Raw genomic sequence first — 21,067 nt, 5'->3', positions numbered from 1 at the left:
GAGCACCTCCTCCCAGCTGCCCACTGCACTGAGGCTAGGTAACACGGTCACCACCGATAAATCCATGATTATCGAAAACTTCAACAAGCATTTCTCAACGGCTGGCCATGCCTTCCGCCTGGCTACTCCAACCCCGGCCAACAGCTCCCCCCCCCCCCCCCCCCCCCCCCCGCAGCTACTCGCCCAAGCCTCTCCAGGTTCTCCTTTACCCAAATCCAGATAGCAGATGTTCTGAAAGAGCTGCAAAGCCTGGACCCGTACAAATCAGCTGGGCTTGACAATCTGGACCCTCTATTTCTGAAACTATCCGCCGCCATTGTCGCAACCCCTATTACCAGCCTGTTCAACCTCTCTTTCATATCGTCTGAGATCCCCAAGGATTGGAAAGCTGCCGCAGTCATCCCCCTCTTCAAAGGGGGCGACACCCTGGACCCAAACTGTTACAGACCTATATCCATCCTGCCCTGCCTATCTAAGGTCTTCGAAAGCCAAGTCAACAAACAGGTCACTGACCATCTTGAATCCCACCGTACCTTCTCCGCTGTGCAATCTGGTTTCCGAGCCGGTCACGGGTGTACCTCAGCCACGCTCAAGGTACTAAACGATATCATAACCGCCATCGATAAAAGACAGTACTGTGCAGCCGTCTTCATAGACCTTGCCAAGGCCGTATTCTTATCGGCAGACTCAGTAGCCTCGGTTTTTCGGATGACTGCCTTGCCTGGTTCACCAATTACTTTGCAGACAGAGTTCAGTGTGTCAAATCGGAGGGCATGCTGTCCGGTCCTCTGGCAGTCTCTGTGGGGGTGCCACAGGGTTCAATTCTCGGGCCGACTCTTTTCTCTGTATATATAAATGATGTTTCTCATGCTGCGGGCGATTCCCTGATCCACCTCTACGCAGATGACACCATTCTATATACTTCCGGCCCGTCCTTGGACACTGTGCTATCTAACCTCCAAACGAGCTTCAATGCCATACAGCACTCCTTCCGTGGCCTCCAACTGCTCTTAAACGCTAGTAAAACCAAATGCATGCTTTTCAACCGTTCGCTGCCTGCACCCGCACGCCTGACCAGCATCACCACCCTGGATGGTTCCGACCTTGAATATGTGGACATCTATAAGTACCTAGGTGTCTGGCTAGACTCTAAACTCTCCTTCCAGACCCATATCAAACATCTCCAATCGAAAATCAAATCAAGAGTCGGCTTTCTATTCCGCAACAAAGCCTCCTTCACTCACGCCGCCAAACTTACCCTAGTAAAACTGACTATCCTACTGATCCTCGACTTCGGCGATGTCATCTACAAAATTGCTTCCAACACTCTACTCAGCAAACTGGATGCAGTTTATCACAGTGCCATCCGTTTTGTCACTAAAGCACCTTATACCACCCACCACTGCGACTTGTATGCTCTAGTCGGCTGGCCCTCGCTACATATTCGTCGCCAGACCCACTGGCTCCAGGTCATCTACAAGTCCATGCTAGGTAAAGCTCCGCCTTATCTCAGTTCACTGGTTACGATGGCAACACCCATCCGTAGCACGCGCTCCAGCAGGTGTATCTCACTGATCATCCCTAAAGCCAACACCTCATTTGGCCGCCTTTCGTTCCAGTTCTCTGCTGCCTGTGACTGGAACGAATTGCAAAAATCGCTGAAGTTGGAGACTTTTATCTCCCTCACCAACTTCAAACATCTGCTATCTGAGCAGCTAACCGATCGCTGCAGCTGTACATAGTCTATTGGTAAATAGCCCACCCATTTTCACCTACCTCATCCCCATACTGTTTTTATTTATTTATTTTTCTGCTCTTTTGCACACCAATATCTCTACCTGTACATAACCATCTGATCATTTATCACTCCAGTGTTAATCTGCATAATTGTAATTATTTGCCTACCTTCTCATGCCTTTTGCACACAATGTATATATAGACTCCCCTTTTTTCTACTGTGTTATTGACTTGTTAATTGTTTACTCCATGTGTAACTCTGTGTTGTCTGTTCACACTGCTATGCCTTATCTGTGCACATGTTCATCTGATAATTTATCATTCCAGTGTTAATTTGCTAAATTGTAATTATTCACTCCTATGGCCTATTTATTGCCTACCTCCTCATGCATTTTGCACACAATGTATATAGATTATTTTTTTTCTACTATGTTATTGACTAGTTTATTGTTTACTCCGTGTGTAACTCTGTGTTGTTGTCTGTTCACACTGCTATGCTTTATCTTGGCCAGGTCGCAGTTGCAAATGAGAACTTGTTCTCAACTAGCCTACCTGGTTAAAAAATAAATACAAAATGTGGGTAATAGTACTGTGTGTGAGTGAGTGTGTGTGTGTGTGTGTGTGTGTGTGTGTGTGTGTGTGTGTGTGTGTGTGTGTGTGTGTGTGTGTGTGTGTGTGTGTGTGTGTGTGTGTGTGTGTGTGTGTGTGTGTGTGTGTGTGTGTGTGTGTGTGTGTGTGTGTGTGAACGAAAGGGGGAGAGTTAGTGAAGAATCGAGAGAGAGATGGGTAGGAAGAACTACAGTGTGTGTGTGAGAGAGAGAGAGACAGACAGAGTTCAGTTTAGTGTTGAATTATTAATTCTAAACCATTTCTTAGTGAAGATCAGTAGAAAATGGCATGGAGGCCTAGTTATTGGGTCTCTTGACCAAGCTTGATTTGAGCAGAAACCTCACCAGTTATCAAAGGATCTGGACCAGATTAGGGTTGCCTACTGTTCTCTCTGTGGTTTCCTGTTTTGCTGCAGGAATTCTTCGGACAAGTGCAAAAGGCACAGAACTGAACCAATCTGACAAGGTTAACCCTTTTATTGCCTATTTTTCAAGTGTCCCACTTTACATGCATATACAGTATTGACTCATTTTAATCAGCACCTCATCTCTACAGTCTTAGAAAAAAGGGTTCAAAAATGTTTCTTCGGCTGTATTGTATGTAGATGTTTGAAACTGTTTTTATATTTAAATCAACAAAATGTGGAATAAGTCAAGGGGTATGAATACTTTCTGTAGGCACTGTATATCTTTCCTTTTTATCCCACTCATCCTTTCCCAATTTCCCCCTCTCCTCCTCTCGCCCTCCTCTTCTTCAGCCTTCCATCTGAATTGCAAATGGCAGTAGTGCACTACCAGTTTAGCTTCTCAATATCATCAGGCCTGACCCTGTGGATCAGTGGTACTCATTGCGAGCCCTTAATTTTCGGCTCACATGGTTTTCCGATTTTCCATTCATAATACATAACAATGGTACAATTTCAATTCAATGTGTTTAATGCAGGCCTGAATCACTTCATTGAATATATATATTGTTCCCTGGACAGCAGATAGATGGCAGTATAGTGCAGCTGTTGAACAGAAAGGCCGAAATAGAACGTTTGCCGAAATAGAAAGCATCCTGTAGCTCTAACTCCAAAAGTTTTGGGACACTGTAAAGTCCATGGAGAACACCTCCTCCCAGCTGCCCACTGCCCTGAGGCTAGGTAACACGGTCACCACTGATAAATCCATGATAATCGAAAATTTCAATGAGCATGTCTCAACGGCTGGCCATGCCTTCCTCCTGGCTACTCCAACCCCGGCCAACAGCTCCGCCCCCCGCAGCTACTCGCCCAAGCTTCCTCAGCTTCTCCACCCAAATCCAGACAGCAGATGTTCTAAAAGAGCTGCAAAACCTGGACCCGTACAAATCAGCTGGGCTAGACAATCTGGACCCTCTCTTTCTAAAACTATCCGCCGCCATTGTTGCAACCCATTATTACCAGCCTGTTCAACCTCTCTTTCGTATCGTCCGAGATCCCCAAAGATTGGAAAGCTTCCGCGGTCTTAACCCTCTTCAAAGGGGGTGACACCCTAGACCCAAACTTTTACAGACCTATATCCATCCTGCCCTGCCTATCTAAAGTCTTCGAAAGCCAAGTTAATAAACAGATCACTGACCATTTTGAATCCAACCGTACCTTCTCCGCTGTGCAATCCGGTTTCTGGGTGCACCTCGGGTGAACCTCAGCCACGCTCAAGGTACTAAACGATATCATAACAGCCATCGATAAAACAGTACTGTGCAGCCGTCTTCATCGTTCTGGCCAAGGCTTTCGACTCACCATATTCATATTCCATATTCTTATCGGCAGACTCAATAGCCTTGGTTTTTCTAATGATTGCCTTGCCTTCATTAGAAAAACTACTTTGCAGACAGAGTTCAGTGTGTCAAATCGGAGGGCATGTTGTCCGGACCTCTGGCAGTCTCTATGGGGGTACCACAGGGTTCAGTTCTCGGGCAGACTCTTTTCTCTGTATATATCAATGATGTCGCTCTTCCTGCGGGCAATTCCCTGATCCACCTCTATGCAGACGACACCATTCTGTATACTTCTGGCCCTTCCTTGGACACTTTGCTAACTAACCTCCAAACGAGCTTCAATGCCATACAACACTCCTTCCGTGGCCTCCAACTAATCTTAAACGCTAGTAAAAACCAAATGCATGCTTTTCAACCGTTCGCTGCCCACACCCGCCCGCCCGACTAGCATCACCACCCTGGACGGTTCCGAACTGGAATATGTGGACAACTACAAATACCTAAGTGTCTGGCTAGACTGTAAACTCTCCTTCCAGACTCATATTAAACATCTCCAATCCAAAATCAAATCTAGAGTCGGCTTTCTATTTCGCAACAAAGCCTCCTTCACTCACGGCGCCAAACTTACCCTAGTAAAACTGACTATCCTGCCGATCCTCGACTTCGGCGATGTCATCTACAAAATAGCTTCCAATACTCTACTCAGCAAACTGGATGCAGTCTATCACAGTGCCATCACCTTATACCAGCCACCACTGCGACCTGTATGCTCTAGTCGGCTGGCCCTTGCTACATATTCGTCGCCAGACCCACTGGCTCCAGGTCATCTATAAGTCTATGCTAGGTAAAGCTCCGCCTTATCTCAGTTCACTGGTCACGATAACAACACCCACCTGTAGCACACGTTCCAGCAGGTATATCTCACTGATCACCCCCAAGCCAACACCTAATTTTCCAGTTCTCTGCTACCAGTGACTGGAACGAATTGCAAAAATCGTTGAAGTTGGAGACTTTTATTTCGCTCACCAACTTTAAACATCAACTCTCTGAGCAGCTAACAGATCGCTGCAGCTGTACATGGTCCATCTGTAAATAGCCCACCCAATCTACCTACCTCATCCCCATACTGTTTTTATTTACTTTTCTGCTCTTTTGCACACTAATATCTCTACTTGCACATCATCATCTGCTCATTTATCACTCCAGTGTTAATCTGCTAAATTGTAATTATTCGCTCCTATGGCCTATTTATTGCCTACCTCCTCATGCCTTTTGCACACACTGTATATAGACATAATTTTTTCTACTGTGTCATTGACTTGTTTATTGTGTTATTGGATTGTTTATTGTTTACTCCATGTGTAACTCTGTGTTGTTGTCTGTGTCACACTGCTTTGCTTTATCTTGGCCAGGTCGCAGTTGCAAATGTTGTTCTCAACTAGCCTACCTGGTTAAATAAAGGTGAAATAAAATAAATAATAAAAAGTGCTCAGCTACAGCGACTAGCTAATTTTGCAGTTTGGTCGACATGGATTGATTTATTGTAAAAAAGAAACGTATATCTATTGACAATGAAAAGGAGGGGGAAGAGCTGGAGAACAACGTGACAGCTATAAACGAACAACCACCGGAGAACCAGGAAAATCAGGAAGATGGCGGTGGGGAAATGCAGCTAGCTAACGTAGCTAACATGGCTAAGAAAAGGATATGGTCGATTCAACAAGAACACAGAAAGTTTCAAGAGAAATGGACAGACAAGTATTTTTTCGTACTGCATGATGGGACTAGCTCACTCTGTCTTATTTGCCAGAAGGCAGTCAATTGTTTTAAACAAGAAAATATTGAGCGACATTTCCTGTCACACCATGCACACTTTGACAAAACATATCCGCCACAAAGCAACCTCAGAAACAACTAAATAGCGCAACTGAAAGGACAGCTCAAAGGACAACAACAAATGATGGACAGATCCTAGCACTGTTGCAGAGAAAACGACAGAGGCAGCATATGAGATTGCTTGGATACTCGAGAGAAACAAGAAGGCCTTCACAGACAAGGAGTTTGTCAAATAATGTTTTTTGGCCTCAGCCAAAATATTGTATGATGATTTCACAAACAAGGACGCTATTTTAAAGCAAATTAAGTGACTGCAACTCTCAGACTCGACCATAACAAGACGCATAGAAGGCATCAGGGAGGACATCGGTAAGCAGCTGATTACTAACATATTCATGGTGCCGTGTTTTAGTATTGAGGTTGACGAAAGCACTGATGTAAGTGACATTGCCCAATTATGTGTTTGGGTCCATTTCTCTCAAAATGAGTCATTCAGAGAAGAGCTTTTATGTTTACTGTCCCTTCAGGGACAAACACAAGGAGAGGATATTCTGTAAGCCCTTGTTACATTTTTTGCTCATAATAATATTGACTGGTGAAATCTGGCATCTGTGTGCACTGACGGCGCCCCAAACATGCGAGAGAAGGAGAAGGAACTCATAGGTCTGATGAGAAAGAGAAAGGATATTCCTGAATTTGTTATGTTTCATTTTATCATTCATCAGGGAGCACTTGAGGCTAAACTCATAGACTTACTTACAGAATGTGATGCAGCAATTTGTGCGCATGGTGAACATTTATTATTGCAAAGGCACTAAATCAAATCATCCTAGGAGTTGCTGGAGGAGTACCAGACAGAATACAGCTGCTTGATATTTCACAGTGAGGTGAGATGGCTGTCTTGTGGCAGTTTTGGAAAGAGGAGCCAGAGCTGGATGATCCACAGTGGATATTAAAACTAGCTTTTTTGACTGACATCAGCTGCCACCTGAACACGGTGACTCTCCAACTCCAAGGGAAAGCTACAACCTGACAGACAGTTTGTTAATTACCCAAAACTCAGAGCAGTCACCACATCCAACCCAGACATACCGCAGCATTTTAGCTATGATGCATTTGTGTGTGTTGGAAAAGTTTAAATTTAAGTTTGAATCAGGATTCAAGGATATCATGGAGTACAAGGAGTTTTTCAACCTCATTGAGAACCCCTTTCATGTGCCAATGTCATCTCTGACCCCAGTCATCACAGCCCTCTCTCCTGACCTTGCTGGAATAGAGAGTGAGATAGTGGAGTTGCAGGCAAATGACACATTGTAAGGTGAACTAAGATCAGCTGTTACCCATTTCTGGAGCCTTGTGTCAGACACAGAGTATCCACTTTTGAAGCAGTGTGTGCAAAATAATAAACAATTTGTCAGCACTTATTCATGTGAAGCAACATTTTCAAAAACGAACATTGTGAAACATAAACAGAGAAACAGACTGACCAATGCACACCTGGATCCAGCCTCCAGTATTTATGCTGCAATAGGTTATGTGTTGGGGGGCTAGGGTCAGTATTTTTTTTTTGTATTTCTCCAATCTTATCCGGTGTCCTGTGGGAATTTAAGTATGCTCTCTCTAATTCTCTCTCTTTTTCTCTCTTTCTCTCTTCCTTTCTTTCTCTCTCTCGGAGGACCTGAACCCTAGGACCATGTCTCAGGACTACCTGGCCTGATGACCCCTTGCTGTCCCCAGTCCACCTGGTCGTGCTGCTGCTCCAGTTTCCACTGTTCTGCCTGCGGCTATGGAACCCTGACCTGTTCACCTGTCCCAGACCTGCTGTTTTAAACTCTCTAGAGACAATAGGAGCGGTAGAGATATTCTGAATGATCGGCTATTAAAACCCAACAGACATTTACTCTTGGGGTGCTGACCTGTTGCACCCTCGACAACCACTGTGATTATTATTATTTGACCCTGCTGGTCATCTATGAACATTTGAACATCTTGGCCATGTTCTGTTATAATCTCCACCCGGCACAGCCAGAAGAGGACTGGCCACCCCTCATAGCCTGGTTCCTCACTAGGTTTCTTCCTAGGTTCTGGCCTTTCTAGGGAGTTTTTCCTAGCCACCGTGCTTCTACACCTGCATCGCTTGCTGTTTGGGGTTTCAGGCTGGGTATCTGTACATCACTTTGTGACATCAGCTGATGTAAGAAAGGCTTCATAAATACATTTGATTGATTGGATTTCCTCACAAGGATAGCAACAACAGACTATACATTTTGAATGAATTCAGTCAAGGAGCAGAAGGGACATTTTCTCTCATCTAACTACTTAGGTAAACCTTAATATGGGTCTTATACATCTGATTTAGCCTATTTGATGTGTGCATGTATATTTTTGTGATGTGCTGTACATCAAATCAATTGCATGTGCTCTGAATTTGCTCTGAATTTGCTCTCAATTGATAATATTGGGAGAAAAAGTACAATATCCATTGCCAGTTCGTAAACCAGCATTTTTGTTATCAGCTCCTGCTTTTCCCAGTCTCTCTTTTTCTCTCTCTCCTGGTTTTCACCCTTGCCTGTCCTGACTCTGAGCCCACCTGCCTAACCACTCTGCCTGCCCCTGAGTCTGCCTGCTGACCTGCAACTTTGCCCCACCTCTGGATTGTTGACCTCTGCCTACCCTGACCCTGAGCCTGCCTGTCGTCCGGTACCGTTGCCCCTCTCTGCTTTCCTGACCCCTGCCTGCCTTGACCTGTCTTTTGCCTGCCCCTGTTGGAAGATTAAACCATTGTCAATTTGACGTGTCTGCATCTGGGTCTTACCTTGAATCCTGATAGTACGAACTGGCCACGACTGACCCAGCAGACTCGGGCCAGCTGCATAAAGCCATCTCCACCCAGGGAGCCACCATCGGTAGGCACGAGGAATTGCTTCATGGCCATGTGGAGGGGGTCCAAACGTTGGCTGAACGTCATGACCAGGCATTAGACAATTTGCTGGAGAAATTCCATGGGTTGTCTGGGTGGCTGCCTACCACGGTGGTAACCCCATAGCTCCTCAGCGACTCAGCTGCTAGCGGCCTCATCTCATCGGTCACTCCACCTTCTCTGGAGCCCCGCTTACCACCTCCAGAATGCTTCAATGGAGGGCCGAGCACCTGTCCGGCATTCCTAGCTTGGTGTGCCCTCGTCTTTGAGCTTCAGCCCTCCTCCTTCCCCTCGGATCGCTCCAAGTTAGCCTACCTCATCACCCTGATGTCCGGGAGGGCTCTCACCTGGGCTACTGCAGTGTGGGAACAACAGCCGGCCATATGCGCTAGTCTGGAGGGGTTCTTGTCCAGGCTCTGGTCAATGATGTTCTCCGCTACATGTTGAACCGGTTCATCTTTGTCTACCTAAATGACATCCTCTTCTTCTCCGTTCCACCCAAGAACATGTGCTCCACGTCCAACAGGTTTTCCAATGCCTCCTGGAGAACCAGCTGTTTGTAAAAGCAGAGAAGTGCGAGTTCAATTGTTCCACCATCCCTTTTCTGGGTTTCATCATTGCCGCAGTGAGTGTGCAATTGGATCCCGGGAAGGTGAGAGCAGTGGTGGATTGGCCCCAGTCTACTTCCAGGGTGCAGCTGCAACCCTTCCTGGGTTCGCCAACTTCTATCGCTGCTTTATCTGGGGTTACAGCTCCCTGGCTTCCCCCCTGTCCGCACTCACCTCGTCCAAGGTTCCGTTCACTTGGTCTCCAACTGCTGATCAGGCGTTCTGGGACCTAAAACATCACTTCACCACAGCTCCCATCTTGGTTCATCCAGACCCTTTCCGTCAGTTCGTGGTGGAGGCCGATGCTTCTCATATCAGAGTGGGGGCGGTCCTGTCCCAGCGTTCTGCCCTGGACCTCAAGCTACATCCCTGCGCCTTCTTCCCTCACCGATTCAATGCCACGGAAAATAACTACAATGTGGGGAATTTGTGAGCTTCTCGCGGTGAAGATGGCGTTGGAGGAATGGAGGCACTGGCTGAAGGGTGCGGAACATCCATTCATCGTGTGGACCTACCACAAGAACCTGGAGTATCTCCGCACCTCCAAGCGCCTCAACTCCCGGCAAGCCAGATGGGCCCTGCTGTTCACACGGTTCAACTTCTCCCTCTCGTACCGGCCGGGATCCAAGAGTGTCAAGCCGGATGCACTGTCCTGCCGCTATAGCCCACGAGTACCACCCCGGAGCCAGAGACCATCCTTCCCACCTCATGCCTGGTGACGGCACTCAACTAGGGTATAGGGAAACAGGTCCGGGAGGCGCAGTGGTCCTAGCCGAACCCTGGGGGGGCCTTGATAATCGGATGTTTGTGCCTGATGTTGTCCGCTCTGTGGTCCTGGAGTGGGCGCATTCCACCAGGCTTGCCTGCCACCCGGGCTCCCGTCGGACCCTGGCCCTCATGCGACAATGCTTTTGTTGGCCTACGATGGTTCCGGATGTCGACGCGTTTGTTTCCGCCTGCATGGTCTGTGCTAAGAATAAGACTCCCTGGCAAGCTCCGGCTGGTCATCTGCAACCACTCCCTGTCCCTCACCGTCCCTGGTCCCAGAATATCCCTGGATTTCATCACTGGTCTCCCTGCGCCTGAGGGAAACACTGCCATCCTGACTGTGGTCGACTGGTTTTCCAAGGCCGCTCACTTCATTCCTCTCCCCAAACTACCCTCGGCCAAGGAGACGGCCCAGCTCCGGATCCAGGGAGTGCCCGTGGACATGGTCTCTGACCGGGGGCCTCAGTTCTCGTCCTGGTTCTGGAAGGCGTTCTGCACCCCCACTGAGTTGTTGGCCAGCTTGTCCTCTGGGTTCCACCCCCAGTCCAATGGCATGTCAAAGCGAGCCAACCAGGATCTTGAATATCCAATAAATGTCGTTCCACTTCATGATTGTGTCCCACTTGTTGTTGATTCTTCACAAAAAAATACAGTTTTATATCTTTATGTTTGAAGCCTGAAATGTGGCAAAAGGTTGCAAAGTTCAAGGGGGCCGAATACTTTCGCAAGGCCCTCCCTGTAAGTTGCAAATAGGAAGATGCATATTGTCCTAAACATGAAATACAGTTCAGTTGGCCTAAAAGCAAGTCAAATGGCCTAAATATTGTTAAGCTCTTTTAATATGGAAGTTATTTGTTTCTGTATTATGTCTCTTCTCTTTCTTTTCCCTCTCTCTGTGCATTACAGTATATAGGGATGCCTGTATTTCACGTGAAAACTTGCCAGTTAAATGGAAAGGGGTGTAGGCACGTCACCACTCTAACAAGAAAAACTGGTTGAACACAACACCTGGTACCTAATAAGGTTTGTTTATGAGTGCTTCTACGTAAGTACAGTATGGAGAAGACTGGTCTACAGACAATAACTCTATCAAAATGACAAAGATACCAAACGTCCCTAGATTATAGCCTACAAACCAAACTAAACTAGGAACAATTGCCAATCTAAACCATAGAGATTTTATGCTATAAACACAAATCAGATACATACCAATCACCACATCAACAATGTCTGGATGATCTACTTTAGACTATGCAATGTGATACTACTATGGATAGAGAGAGAGGTGGAGAGACAGATAAGTGTGTGTGTGTCTTGTACCCTGTGTGGTTAGTTTACAGAGCTAACAGGACTAAACCTGATAGGTGCCATTAACAAGACAGCTAAAGTCAAAGCCCATTACAAATGCCACAGCCAAGTGTGTGTGTGTTTATGTGAGTCTGCCTATTTGTGCGTGTGTAAAGTGTATATAGTCAAAGGACCAGTTGCCTTGGAGCAAGAGCCTCATAGCAGAGCGTGCCAAACACTCGCCCACAACAAATAGACTTACACTTTTAAACCAGACGGTTTCCCTTTCTCATCGATTAGTACCCGTGTACAAAACTGAGGTACCTTTGATACAGACTTCTACCCTCCACTGTTACTGAAAACCTCTCATTGAGTGGAATTAAGCCCCCTGAAAGCAAATCAAAGGCCTCGATTTTCCACTCTTACTAACAGTGGAGTGTTTTATACTGGGGCAAAGGAAGTGAACCCAGCTGAAACAATCCAACACTTCAGGTATTAATCATGCACAAATAGCTAAAGTAAGAATCTTTTGATATTGATAATCCGTTTGCTATTGATAATCCATCCAAAAACGTTTATTTTCTTCTTCTCTTACCCATCCATCTCCTCATTTCAATTCCATGCTGTCACTGTCACTTGTCCGCTCAAGCTTAACATTGTTATCATCTATCGCCCACCTGAGCTTGACACCTTGATAAGCTAATTTCCTGAGGGTTCTTCACCGCTCGTCGTACTGGGCGACTTCAACCTCCTGAAGTCTACCTTTGATTAATTTCTTTCCAACTCTTTCTTCCCCTCCTTGCCTCTTTAGACCTCACCCTTTTCCAGTCCCCTCCCACTCACAAGGCAGGCAATACACTTGCCCTCATATTTACTAGAGTCTGTTCGTCTACTAATCTCACGGTAACCTCCCTCCAGGTCTCTGATCCCTACTTTGTTTCCTTTTTTTTCCCTCTCCTCCAAGCCTAGCCACTCAGCCCTACCCAGATGGTCATGCGCCGACACAATCTTCACACTCTCTCTCCCACTACTCTCTCCACTTTATCCTATTATCTCTCCATTCTGCTAAATCCTTCTCCCTCCTGTCTCCTGATTCTGCCTCTCGACCCTACTACCCTTTCCGCACCCTATGTCTCGCACTGTCCCCTTTCCTCCTGGCTTGCTGGGCCCTCCCCTCCTTCTCCGTGGCTGAGTGACATATTGTGAGCTTACAGAGCAGGGCTGCAGGCAGCTGAGCGAAAATGGAGGAAAATTAAACTTACGGAGGAGGACTGTCTCTGACCAACTCTCTCGCTATTTCTCTTAGAACAATCTTCTTGACCCTAACCAGTTAGGGTTCAAGATGGGCCACTCAACCGAGACGGCTCTTCTCTGTCTCATGGATGCTCTCCGCACTCCCAAAGCTGACTCTCTCTCCTCTGTTCTCATGCTCCTAGATCTATCCGCTGCCTTCGACCCATGAACCATCAGATCCTCCTCTCCACCCTCTCAGGGCTGGGTGTCTCAAGCTCTGCACACTCTTGCATTGCATCCTACCTGGCAGGCTGCTCCTACCAGGTGACGTGGAAAGAATCTGTGTCTGCATCACATACTCTCACTACTGGTGTCCCCCAGTGCTCGGTTCTAGGGCCTATTGTCTCCTCTCTATACACCAAGTCACTCGGCTCCATCATATCCTTACATGGTCTTTCCAATCATTGTTATGCGGATGACACTCAACTACCTTTCTCCTTCTGACACCCAGGTGGCGACACGCATCTCTGCCAGATATCTCAGCTTGGATGCCGACCTACCACCTCAAGCTCAACCTCGACAAGACAGAGCTTATTTTCCTCCTGGGGAAGGCCTGCCCACTCCAAGACCTCTCCATCACAGTTGACAACTCCACAGTGTCCCCCTCCCAGAGTGCAAAGAACATTGGAGTGACCCTGGACAAGACCCCGTCGTTCTCGGCAAACATCAATGCAGTGACTCGCTACTGCGTGTTCATACTCCACACTATCCGTAGAGTATGACCTTACCTCACACAGGAAGTGGTGCAGGTCCAAATCCAGGCACTTGTCAACTCCCATCTGGATGGGGTTATATCCTTCCTGTTTGGCCCTGTCCGGGGGTGTCCTCGGATGGAGCCACAGTGTCTCCTGACCCCTCCTGTCTCAGCCTCCAGTATTTATGCTGCAGTAGTTTATGTGTCGGGGGGCTAGGGTCAGTTTGTTATATCTGGAGTACTTCTCCTGTCCTATCCGGTGTCCTATGTGAATTTAATTATGCTCTCTCTAATTCTCTCTTTCTTTCTCTCTCTTGGAGGACCTGAGCCCCAGGACCATGCCTCAGGACTACCTGACATGATGACTCATTGCTGTCCCCAGTCCACCTGGCCATGCTGCTGCTCCAGTTTCAACTGTTCTGCCTGTGATTATTATTATTTGACCATGCTGGTCATTTATGAACATTTGAACATCTTGCCCATGTTCTGTTACAATCTCCACCCGGCACAGCCAGAAGAGGACTGGCCACCCCACATAGCCTGGTTCCTCTCTAGGTTTCTTCCTAGGTTTTGGCCTTTCTAGGGAGTTTTTCCTAGCCACCGTGCTTCCACACCTGCATTGCTTGCAGTTTGGGGTTTTAGGCTGGGTTTCTGTACAGCACTTTGAGATATCTGCTGATGTACGAAGGGCTAAATAAATACATTTGATTTGATTTTGATTTGATTTGACTACTGCAACTTGCTGTTGGCTGGGCTTCTCGCTTGTGCCATCAAACCCCTGCAACTTATCCAGAACTCTGCAGCCTGCCTTGTTGTTTATCCTTCCCAAATTCTCCCATATCACCCTGCTCCTCCGCACACTCCACTAGCTTCCATTTGAAACTCATATCCACTACAAACCACGGTACTTGCCTATGGAGCAGCAAGAGGAACTGCCCCTCCCTACCTTCAGGCCCTGCTCAAACCTTACACCCCAATACGAGTACTCAGTTCTGCCACCTCTGGTCTCTTGGCCCTCCCACCCCTAAGGGAGGGCAGCTCCCTCTCAGCCTAGTCCAAGCTCTTCTCTGTCCTGGCACCCCAATGGTGGAACCAGCTTCACCCTGAAACTAGGGTTTCTGTCCATCTTCCGAAAATATCTGGAACCCTACCTTTTTAAAGAGTATTTTATCTAATCCCATAGCATCCCTCCTCAACCACCAAAAAAAAAATATATATACTTTTGTGAACGAACACTTGCACTTGACCCTTTTCCCCTTACTAGCTCTGACTTTGCCAATAGCTACTTTACCAGCGAAAAATGTACAGCCAAAGTCAGAGCAGCAGTCCCAGTTTGACAACAGGCAAATATCACAGCATATCACACTGGTGGGTAAGTAATACTGTAAAACACCATCATTACACAATGCAAAATGGAAACATTTTTAAACATCCAATGAGTCACACATTTAATTTACTGCATGGTGATGTCACCATGGAAGGCCAACATTTCAGCCGCTCTCTTCAAACAGCTCTTACACTAAAAGGGCATTATCATCTTCACAGTATCATTCCAACCTCGTAGTGTGGAAATTAAATATAAAACACAGAAAAATCATGTTTTTGACTGCACTGGGCCTTTAAGAGGACTCAATATAATAGAATCCATGCATTTGGTGTAGTCGTGTGTAACTGTCAAGATGCAGTGTTCTGACAGCATTGATCGTTGAGCCATTCAGTGTGGTACGATAGCTGTCTAGTAACTCTCATTGTTACAAGACCAAGATATGCTTTTACGTCTCGTAATGCATGGCCTCTACACAGCCCAGCACAACTCCTGACAAGTAATTTGTTGACTGGTGTACTTTACTGCCCTCCCGTGAGAAGGGTTCAATGAAACCCTATTCCCTACACAGTACACTACTTTTGATCAGAAGAATGGGGTGCCATTTGGGATGCAGCCATAGTATACTCACACCAATGGCAAGAGCACTGGCACTATGATTTATCTCTGCTAAGTTCATCATGAAGAACGAGACAATTGGAAAGATGTGCTCAAAGTAAACTTGTGTCAAGTGATGTCTTGACTCTAAACTTTTTTTCTAATAGACAATTTAACATTATGTGGTGATTGTTTTGTCTCTGAAAACCAAAGAGCAGAGTACAGCTATGAAAATACAACTGCAGATTGATTCAGGAAATATTGATATTTAAATGTGTTACCGATAGGCTACCTCTAAGATTAAACACATTCATCCATCAACAACCGCACAACCAAAATGTCTGTGTCTCATTGCTGCGTGCACAGATTTTTGTCTTGCTCCCTCTGACTCCAGTCAAAAAGGATGACAACCTAGGACTATTAAAGTTGTCTTCATTGAACGACTCCGATGAAACACTAAACGTCATAAAATTAAGGAACTATCGCCATCTAGTGGAAAGAAAAAAACATTGGTCGTCACCATCTCTGAATGTGCAACACTTAAAAACTCATTGACAAAATCCATTCAAATCTTTATTTGAAGTCAGGAACAAACAAACGAACAAGTAAACGTATAACAAAAGTAATCAAGTATATGATATGCTATAGTAGTAAATATACAAATTCTTTGGTTTATAAATCATATTGACACCCATTTTGACATTGACAGATGCATAACAAATTAAGCTAGAAAAATTACACTAAACAAAAGCTCTCTCCCATCCTTTCTCAGTGTGGTACCTTCCCCAATCTCTTGCAATGTTATTGCTCAGTAAATAATCACGTGATGTTGTCCATTAGCGATTGTTACCATCCTTATAGGTATAGTTAGATGATGGGTACCAAACCTGATGAGAAGGCAGAGCAGTTTCTACATGAGCGAGGAGTCAGAGTCTTATAGCACTGCATTAAACTCCATTACTATTAGAGGGACAGTGCTTGGCTTGCACAGTAGCACTAATGTAATTTGTAAAGAACCGGTGCCACAGCATCAAATAACAACCAATGCCTTAGAAGTACATATTATTACTGCAAATACAGAGTCAGTGCTTTCACTGGACCAAACAATGATAAATCATTAACCATTGAGGAATAGTCTGCAATTATTAATTAGGCTAAGGGAAACAATGATTTTAGCTAACAATATAAAAACACCATCAATTCAAATATCACCAGGAAAAGGAAATGGAGTAGAAGCTCTTTGAACCCACATGAAAATTAAATGTACTGTAAGGGTAATGAATCTGTACATTTCACAAAAAATAAACGTCACTGGGCACAGATAATACTGTACATGCAGCCAGCAATGCTAGCAGGTCAACAAAACCCATCTACATTCATAGGTGGCATTTATTAAAACAAACCAAGGAACAGGTCACCAAAAACAAGGTAGGCAACATAGAAAACAGAAACCCCATCTGAGTCTCTCATTCCTTAGTGCTCTCATCTGTCCCTCTCACGGAGGGAGCTTCGTCTGGACAGATGGGTCTCAATGATACGAGACAGGCCCATTCTGCGGCTGGTCCGGGCTCGGATGAGAGATCGACGGGTGCCGGTTGTGCGAGTACGACTGCGGATCTGGGTGGTGGTGGTGGTGGAGGAGGAGAGTGCCCTGGGTGGATTGGCTGGGTTAGAGTGCGCACTGCTAGCAGTGGCTGGGGTGCTGGAAGCAGGAGGAGTGGAGGAGGACCCAATAAAGGGAGCATTTGCGTTGGTGGAGCGAGTATTGGTGGTGGTGTACCCCTCCGCTGCCACGGCAATGCGTTCCAGGCTAGAGCACATGGAGGACAGGAAGGGGAGTAAGCGTCTGACCAGGCTGGTGTGGCTGGTAACCATGCGTCTTACCGTCATTAGCATGACACTGAAGCGGAGGAGGCTGCGGCGGCTGTGGCCTCCTCCTCCACGGGCCCGGCGAGTCCTGCCCTGCCTGGGAGGGGGGTTCTCTCTGATCTGAGGGTTGGGAGAAGCAGCACCAATGGTAGGGGGAGCCATTACTGCTGGGCTGGAGCTGGACACTGCGGTCGGTCACCTGGTTGGTCTGAGAACGCACCTGAAGAAGTAAGATCAGAGGGAAGGTTGGTATGTAAATCAGATTGTGTTTCTTAGTTCATTAAGCTACTAGGGCACTGTTGTGGAACTTTCACATGGACATACGCTATATAAACAAAAGTATGTGGACACCCCTTCAAATTTGTGGATTCAGCTATTTCAGCCACACTTGTTGCTGACAGGTGTATAAAATCAAGCACACAGCCATTCAATCTCCATAGACAAACATTGGCAGTAGAATGGCCTTACTGAAGAGCTCAGGTGACTTTCAACATGGCACCGCAATAGGATGCCACCTTTCCAACAAGTCAGTTGCTGCGGCCAACTGTAAGTGTTGTTATTGTGAAGTGGAAACGTCTAGGAGCAATAACGGTTTACCTGCGAAGTGGCAGGCCACACAAGCTCACCTCGGTTGCAACACTCACTACAGAGTTTCAAACTGCCTCTGGAAGCAACATCAGTACAATAACTGTTCATCGGGAGCTTCTTGAAATGGGATTCCAATCCCGAGCAGCCACACACAAGCCTAAGATCACCATGCGCAATGCCAAGTGTCGGCTGGAGTGGTGTAAAGCTTGCCGCCATTGGGCTGTGGAGCAGTGAAAACGCGTTCTCTTGAGTGATGAATCGCGCTTCACCATCTGGCAGTCCAACGGATGAATCTGGGTTTGGTGGATGCCAGGAGAACGCTACCTGCCCGAATGCATAGTGCCTACTGCAAAGTTTGGTGGAGGTGGTATAATGATCTGGGGCTGTTTTTCATGGTTCGGGCTAGGCCCCTTAGTTCCAGTGAAGGGAAATCTTAACGCTACAACATGCAAAGACATTCTAGATGATTCTGTGCTTCCAACTTTGTGGCAACAGTCTGGAGAAGGCCCTTTCCTATTTCAGCATGACAATGCCCTCGTGCACAAAGCAAGGTCCATACAGAAATGGTTTGTTGAGATCGGTGTGGAAGAACTTGACTGGCCTGCACAGAGCCCTGACCTTAACCTCATCAAACACCTTTGGGATGAATTGGAACGCCGACTGCGAGCCAGGACTAATCGCCCAACATCAGTGCCCGACTTTACTAATGTTCTTGTGGCTGAATGGAAGCAAGTCCCCATAGCAATGTTCCAACATCTAGTGAAAAGCGGCTGTTGTAGCAACAAAGGGGGGACCAACTCCATATTAAATCAGTGGTGGAAAAAGTACCCAAATGTCATACTTGAGTAAAAGTAAAGATGCCTTAATAGAAAATAACAAGTAAAGGCCATCCAGTAAAATTCTACTTGAGTATAAGTCTAAGTATTTGTTTTAAAAATATACTTAAGTATCAAAAGTAAAAGTATAAATAATAAAACAAATCTTTATATAATGCAAGCCAGATGGCACCATTTTCTTGTTATTTTTTTCATTTATGAAAAGCCACAACATTCAGACATCAGTAGAGATGTTCAGTAAATGCATGAATTTGACTATTTTCCTGTCCTGCTAAGTATTCCAAATGTAAGGAGTACTTTTGGGTGTCAAGGAAAATTTATGGAGTAAAAAGTACAATATTTTCTTTAAGGAATGTAGTAAAGTAAAATTTGTCCAAAATATAAATAGTAAAGTACAGATACCCCAACAAACTACTTAAGTAGTACTTTAAAGTGTTTTTACTTAAGTACTTTACACCACTGATATTAATGGCATGATTATGAATGAGATGTTCGACGAGCAGGTGTCCACAGACTTTGTCATGAAGTGTATTTTGTGTTACAGACACGCCTCTGACATGGAATTTACTTTACATGTGCAATACTGAAAATATTCTTTACTCTGCGTGTAAAATGCATGTCTGTCGGTTATATTTCTATCTGAATGAATGTTCTCATTGTGTCCTACTGAACAAGGCCCAGTGTTGACATAGCCTAAGCAGCCGCTAGTGGGCTTCCATTATGATAGTGGGCTTCCATAAAGAAGAAGCCCACTAGCGGCAGCCCAGGCTAGTGTTGACACAGCGCCAGGCCGAAGTAGCTAGCTGTTCTGGCGAAGGGCACCTGTTAGCAATCGAGTTGGAAGGTGTGTATTGGCTTTCTCCGTGCACGTTTGAGTAGTTAGTAACTTAGCTGTAACTTCTCACAAACAAAGCAAATCAAACAACCGTAGCTCGACAACATAAATTGACCAGCGCGTGTGAAGTGCATAAATTTCACTCAAAATACTCACTCGGCTGCTTTCGATGGAACGAATGATGCTTTGAAGGATGGAAAAACTGAGTTAGCTAGCTAACTTACGCTGTGGCTATTCGTACTCGGCTGTAATTGTCAGTGCAGTTAGTGAATCGAACTTAATACATGTGTCTGCATCTCTAAATCATGATACACTCAACGAAATCGCCATTACTAACTAAACCGTGGGATGGCACTTGTTACACGTTTTTGGATATAAATTGATTGAGTGAACGGGTTAAAATTCCCATTCAAGAACCACAAGACACGCCCCATGTCTGATCTAAACTGTCGACACCCACCACTGTAACGTTAATTTCAACATTTTTATTTTTGTTACAATGAACTAAAACATAGAGCCTCTAGCAATGTATATTTTTAATTGTGCAAAATATTTGGAGAAACTTTTTTTTTTAATTAAAAAATACTATACGCTTTAAATCCGAGAGTGACTTTCTCGAGCAGAGACGATGACAGGTCAGATTTATTTTCATCTTTTGAAGAAAACAAAGCTGTTCCATAACAATGACATTTAATGGAAAAGCAAAGGTACAGTGGACGACACGAGTCCACTCGGCAAAGCTGAAATTCTTCAACGTCTCAAGTCGTATTGCAAGAAAATAACGGTAGCTACAAAGTAATCTGATACGCCTGTGTGTGTGTGCGCGGATGAGTTTTCCTGAGCCTATTTGCAATGTGTTTAGGAATATATCACATTTACTGGGATGGAAGGGTGGCCCAAAATAGGGGAGGGTTGTCAATGTATTCATTTATTTTTGCTTTGGGGAGGGTTGTGTGTATTATTTTTATTGGGCGCAGGGGGGGGGCGTAATGTGTTTTTTCTTTCCTGGTTAACATTAACTCTTGCAGGTTTTACTATATAATTTCTTCCGTCCTAGCCAAATTTCCTCTTCTGCTTGCATGCGCTTCCCCTATGTCAAGGGTGTTTTGGTACTTCCATTATGCACTACGCTTTTCCATGTGCTAACCTTTACTATACCACAGGTCTAAGTCTATCCTGCCATCTTTCATAGTGATAATAGTGGTAGGTGAAACATTTGTCCAGATCGGAAATAGGCTAACTAGCAATCATACCACACATAAAAGCATTCAAGTTGCATCAATTTTCAATATTGACAAGTACAAATATGAGTAGCTGATACTGTAGGCAGCGGACAGGTGCATCATTGTGCATGAAAGACCAGTGAAGACATGAAACACAGCTCAAAAAGCTCCAGGACAGTACAAGTATCCTACCTAGACTAGCCTAAATATTTATCATTTAACTTATAAAAATGTAATACATCTCAAATGTGGCAAACACAATCAATCAAAGTTTTAATCTGATTAGGCTACTTCAAAAGT

General features: G+C 45.4%; 1 protein-coding gene across 2 annotated transcripts; it reads right to left on the bottom strand.

The window, feature by feature from the left end:
* Positions 1 to 16,083: 16,083 nt before the first annotated feature.
* On the bottom strand, positions 16,084 to 19,901 carry LOC139412041 (uncharacterized protein DDB_G0280205-like). 2 transcript variants are annotated; one of them, XR_011634660.1, is made up of 3 exons: positions 19,701 to 19,901; positions 17,301 to 17,505; positions 16,084 to 17,226 (listed from the first exon to the last, which is right to left on the bottom strand). XR_011634660.1 is itself a non-coding variant. In XM_071158829.1 (2 exons), the coding sequence occupies exon 2, from the start codon at positions 17,445 to 17,447 to the stop codon at positions 16,899 to 16,901; it is 549 nt and encodes a 182-aa protein (XP_071014930.1). In that variant the 5' UTR covers positions 17,448 to 17,505; positions 19,701 to 19,901; the 3' UTR covers positions 16,084 to 16,898. The 2 variants fall into 2 exon arrangements, 1 of the variants encoding a protein (XP_071014930.1); XM_071158829.1 differs by having other exon boundaries at positions 16,084 to 17,505.
* Positions 19,902 to 21,067: the final 1,166 nt, after the last annotated feature.

The sequence above is a fragment of the Oncorhynchus clarkii genome, chromosome 6 (assembly GCF_045791955.1).
Source record: "Oncorhynchus clarkii lewisi isolate Uvic-CL-2024 chromosome 6, UVic_Ocla_1.0, whole genome shotgun sequence".
Classification (NCBI taxonomy): domain Eukaryota; kingdom Metazoa; phylum Chordata; class Actinopteri; order Salmoniformes; family Salmonidae; genus Oncorhynchus; species Oncorhynchus clarkii.
Note: the sequence above shows the minus strand (reverse complement) of the source record. Positions and strands in the feature narration are given on the sequence as shown.